The sequence below is a fragment of the Callospermophilus lateralis genome, chromosome 9 (genome assembly GCF_048772815.1).
Source record: "Callospermophilus lateralis isolate mCalLat2 chromosome 9, mCalLat2.hap1, whole genome shotgun sequence".
Lineage (NCBI taxonomy): Eukaryota > Metazoa > Chordata > Mammalia > Rodentia > Sciuridae > Callospermophilus > Callospermophilus lateralis.
Genome location: NC_135313.1, coordinates 70,619,021 through 70,624,179, shown reverse-complemented (window position 1 = coordinate 70,624,179; position 5,159 = coordinate 70,619,021). Strand labels below are relative to the sequence as shown.

The 5,159-nt window shown below is 42.3% G+C and overlaps 1 protein-coding gene across 1 annotated transcript; it reads left to right on the top strand.

Moving 5' to 3' along the window:
- The first annotated feature begins 884 nt into the window (after positions 1-884).
- Positions 885-3,200, top strand: LOC143407547 (cleavage stimulation factor subunit 2 tau variant-like). The gene has a single exon (XM_076866845.2). The coding sequence runs from the start codon at positions 885-887 to the stop codon at positions 2,838-2,840; it is 1,956 nt and encodes a 651-aa protein (XP_076722960.2). The 3' UTR covers positions 2,841-3,200.
- Positions 3,201-5,159: the final 1,959 nt, after the last annotated feature.

Below are 5,159 nucleotides of genomic sequence, written 5' to 3'. Positions count from 1 at the left end.
AATCCCAGCAGCTTGGGAGGCTGAGGCAGGAGGATCATGAATTCAAAGCCAGCCTCAGCAAAAAGAAAAGCAAGGCGCTAAGCAACTCAGTGAGACCTTGTCTCTAAATAAAATACAAAATAGGGATGGGGATGTGGCTCAGTGGGTGACTGCCCCCGATTTCAATCCCTGGTACCCCCACCAAAAAAAAAAATTGTGTATATGCATGTGTTTGGAAGGGTGTGTCTGTGTGAACATAATTTGAGACGATATCTACCAACATTTAACAGTATTTACTTTGGGGAGCGGTATTTTTGTGGATTTGTAGAGAAATGACTTTTTTTTTTTAACTTTGGTTGAATGGTTATAAAACTATATTATTTCTAAAATTATTTTCTAAAAAGGTTTTAAAATAGGTCAACTAAATACCAAAAGGAAGACCATCCCAATCTCTGAGAGTGAGGCAAGATTTTATACAGATTTACGAAAGTTTGTAGGTTGGACAGTAGATAGACAAGTCAGTAATGAAGACCTTCGTTTTCTCCAAAACTTGGTGATCTGGTGAGAGTTTTGTGGAGTGGGTGTCAGAGAAGGTAGAGAGTTTCAGGAAGGTGCAAAGGTCTGGAGTAGGTCACAAGAGGAAGGCCAAGTGTGGGGTGCTACAGGACCCATGTGCGTGGCCGCCATCAGGGGGTGCCAGAAAACTGAAGCAGGAAGATTATCCAAGGTGAGTCCTGGTGACTCCCACAGCCCGTATGACTGCTGTAGGAAAAAGCACAAATACAACTTTTTAGACTGAAAATTGAAAACATTGGCGGCTAGTTAAATGCTGTTTCACACACTTATTTATCCTGAAACTTTCTATTTTTTTATTCCTCTTTTTTTAGGGTCCACATTTTTAACTCATGAAGCTTGTTTCAGGGGGAGGTGAGATACAGTTCACAATAAGATTTAAAAAAAAAAAAAAAAAAAAAAGGGACTCTTACAAGAATCCGCTATCGGCTGTGTGCACAACCGGAATCGTGTCTAGTTTGGCGGTGAGAGACCCGGCAATGGATCCATCGCTGCGTTCCGTGTTCGTGGGGAACATCCCGTATGAGGCAACTGAGGAGCAGTTAAAGGACATTTTCTCGGAGGTTGGTTCTGTTGTCAGTTTCCGTCTCGTATATGATAGAGAGACGGGAAAACCCAAAGGTTACGGCTTCTGCGAGTACCAAGGCCAGGAGACCGCGCTTAGGGCCAGGCGGAACCTCAATGGGCGTGAATTCAGTGGGAGAGCGCTTCGGGTGGACAATGCTGCCAGTGAAAAGAATAAGGAGGAGTTAAAAAGCCTGGGGCCTGCAGCACCCATCATTGACTCACCCTATGGGGACCCTATCGATCCAGAAGATGCCCCTGAATCAATTACCAGAGCAGTTGCCAGTCTCCCTCCAGAGCAGATGTTTGAGCTGATGAAGCAGATGAAGCTCTGCGTCCAAAATAGTCACCAAGAAACTCCAAACATGTTACTTCAGAATCCACAACTGGCTTATGCGCTTCTGCAAGCACAAGTAGTGATGCAAATCATGGATCCTGAAATTGCTCTGAAAATTCTGCATTGCAAGATACATGTAATACCACTGATCCCAGGCAAATCTCAGACTGTGTCTGGCCCTGGTCCTGGCCCTGGCCCTGGCCCTGGCCCTGGGCTATGCCCAGGACCTAATGTTCTACTGAACCAACAGAATCCTCCAGCTCCTCAGCCTCAACATTTGGCTAGAAGACCTGTTAAGGACATTCCTCCTCTGATGCAGACTCCTATCCAGGGTGGAATTCCAGCTCCAGGACCAATACCTGCAGGAGTTCCTGGACCTGGTCCTGGTTCCTTAACTCCTGGAGGAGCAATGCAGGCACAAGTTGGAATACCAGGAGTTGGTCCGGTGCCTTTAGAACGGGGACAAGTACAGATGTCCAATCCTAGAGCTCCTATGCCTCGTGGACCCATGACTGCTGGTGGCCTACCACCTCGAGGACTGTTAGGAGATGCTCCAAATGACCCACGCGGCAGGACTCTGCTTTCAGTTACTGGAGAAGTAGAACCCAGGGGTTATCTGGGTCCACCCCATCAAGGTCCCCCCATACACTATGCCTCTGGTCATGACACCCATGGCCCTTCCTCGCATGATTTGAGAGGAGGGCCATTATCATATCCCAGATTGCTAAATGGAGAGCCTAGAGGACCCATGATAGATCAAAGGGGTCTACCTATGGATGGTAGAGGAGGTAGAGATTCTCGTGGGATGGAGGCTCGAGCCATGGAAACGGAGGTCTTAGAGACAAGAGTGATGGAGAGAAGAGCAGTGGAAAGTTGTGCAATGGAAGCCAGAGGGATGGAAGCAAGAGGCATGGATGCAAGAGGATTAGAGATGAGAGGCCCTGGCCCAGGTTCAAGAGGCCCCATGACTGGTGGAATCCAGGGTCCTGGTCCCATTAATATAGGGGCAAGTGGTCCTCAGGGACCTAGACAGGTCCCAAGCATTTCAGGAGTGGGAAATCCTGGAGGTGGCATGCAGGGGGCAGGTATACAAGGAGCAGGTATGCAGGGAGCAGGCATACAAGGAGGAGGAATGCAGGGAACAGGCATACAAGGTGTGGGCATACAAGGAGCAGATATGCAGGGGACAAGCAAGCAAGGTGGAGGCCAGCCAAGCAGTTTTAGTCCTGGGCAGAGTCAGGTAACTCCACAAGATCAAGAAAAAGCAGCTTTGATCATGCAGGTTCTTCAGCTGACCGCAGATCAGATTGCCATGCTGCCACCCGAGCAAAGGCAGAGTATTCTGATTATAAAAGAGCAAATCCAGAAATCCACTGGAGCGTCTTGAAAGGTTTTTAAAAATACTTGGTTGTAGTTTCATAGAGTTTATTCTGTAGCATAGAAAATGGGTGCAAAAAAGCTGATTTCTGCATCCCTACACTTTAATGATAGGGTTTCCCTCCTAGAACCTAATCACATTTTTCGTTGTCTTTTGTGTTTTCATTTTTAATTGAGGGTAGGGGGTGGAGGGAGTGGGGCTGTTCACTTTTAAGTCACTGTAAATATACAAAAATAATTCTGAAAATGATTATACTATACCAAATAAGATTACAAAGAATGCAGCAATATTATAGTCTCTGCACTATGTTAACTACATTTTTAAAATATTGGGTAAAACAATGTGAAAACTGCACATAAAGACTAAAAGGCAACCTGTTAAATGTTAATGTTAATGTTTAAAGATTTTTGGTTGTATAAAACATTTACCTCAAAATATAAGATATATATTTTTAGTAAACCATTCAAAATACAGAATCCTATTTTGGAGGCAATACAGCTTTGTATTAGATTAAACATTGTTTTAGTTTTGGAATTATTTTGAAATGTTAGGGCTAACAGGATGAATTTGAATATGTGGTTTTAGAGTTTTTTTAAAAAGCTGTTACCTGAAAGATCAAGGAATCCACCTGGTTTAATGTAGTTCATTTATACTTCTCTTCAGAGACAAGCAGTATTCTGCCCTGGCCCTGGCTGTGATGATTTTACAGGGATAGTTCTAGGATAAACCAGGTTACTTAAGTCTCCTCTGATGAGACCCAGTAATTTCTCAGTACCTTCCTGTTTCTCAAGAGTCTTTAAGCCCTAAATCTGAATCTGAGTGATTCTTACATCCTTCCCAAAAATCAGTGTCAAAGGACCATCTGAGTGAGGAGGATACACAGCACTAGGCTTTTCATAAATAGTGGAAGGTTTCGTTCAGTAAAGCTCCCAGTTTCCTTGTAACTAGCTTCCACGTATAGATGGTATCCATTTGGTCAGTGAGAATCAGGAGTTAAAAATCTTAGTCTCAACATTTAGCATGCCTTTTTTTCTTGTTTCACAAACTGCTTTTTCTATTGCCATTGTATCAGATTATTGAGGCAAACATAGGTAGACATGTTCTAGACTGAATACTTGCTCAGTTGACTTATTACTCACTTTTGACAAGTCATTTAATCCTAATATACTTATCCATAAGATATACTTAAAATCAATAGGAAAGTGGAACTTAACACGTTTCCTTTAGAGGTATCATCTAATTTAATTTTAAACCTTGAGGATGTGGACACATAAACATTTTATCACAGTCTAAGTAGTAATTAACAGAAGAATAAACTCCCAGATAACCAGGTGATTTTCCTCTGGAGAAGGAAACCCAGTATCTAGTTACAGATGGAAAAATATCTTAATACAAGGACAATATTGACACTTAGAAATGAAGTTATTTTCCTTTTGCCAGGCTTTTACATTTTGAATGGATAATTAATTCTCATTTTACAAAGTTTTCATTCCTATGCTGTTCTTTGCTGTCTGCTTTGCTCTTTGTTGTGGTGGTTTATACTGTTAAATTTCTTGTGTTTTCTGTTTCTCCTGTATTAGAGAAGATAATTCACCTGTGTATGTGCAAAAGTTCTAGTTAATATTTATTTAGAGTTTGGCTTGGTTACTTTGAAATTGTAGTTGCTTTATCCTAAAGCTTTCACTGAAGGGCTCTAGTTGTGAAAACTATTACATTATAGTCTTTGTTCTAGTAAAATCTCTGCATTGTTTAATGGAAACTAAATAAAAACATTGTACAATTAAAAAAAAGATTAAAAAAAAATAAGTCATTCTTATGGTTTGGATTTGAAGTATCCCCCCAAGACTCATGTGCTGAAGGCTTGATCCCCAATGTAGCAGTGTCCAGAGGTGGGACTTTTAGGAAGTGATGGGATCATAAGGGATCTGACCTTATTAATGGATTAATCTATTCATTGCTGAATGAACTGCTGGGAGGTGGTGGAAATTGTGGGCAGGTAGGACATGGTTGGAGGAAGCAGGTCACTGTGTGTGTGTGCACTTGGGGACTATATCTTGCCCTGGCCCTTTTGTATTCTCTCTTTCTCCCTCTCCATCCCCTGCTTTCCTGGCTGTGCTGAGCAACTTTTCTCTGCCATACCCTTCTCCCATGATATTCTGCCTCACCTCAGGCCGAGAGCAATAGAATCAGCCAACCATGGACTGAAACCAGAGCCAAAATAAATCATTCCTTCTCTAAGTTGTTTTTCTCAGCTATTTGTCACAGCAACGAAAAGCTGACTAATACAGTCACTGATCAGATGTGATGTATGAAATAGACCTTTTAAAA

Excerpts from the sequence above, each read along its gene's own strand:
- LOC143407547 (XM_076866845.2), top strand. The coding sequence starts at position 885 with ATGAAGCTTGTTTCAGGGGGAGGTGAGATACAGTTCACAATAAGATTT.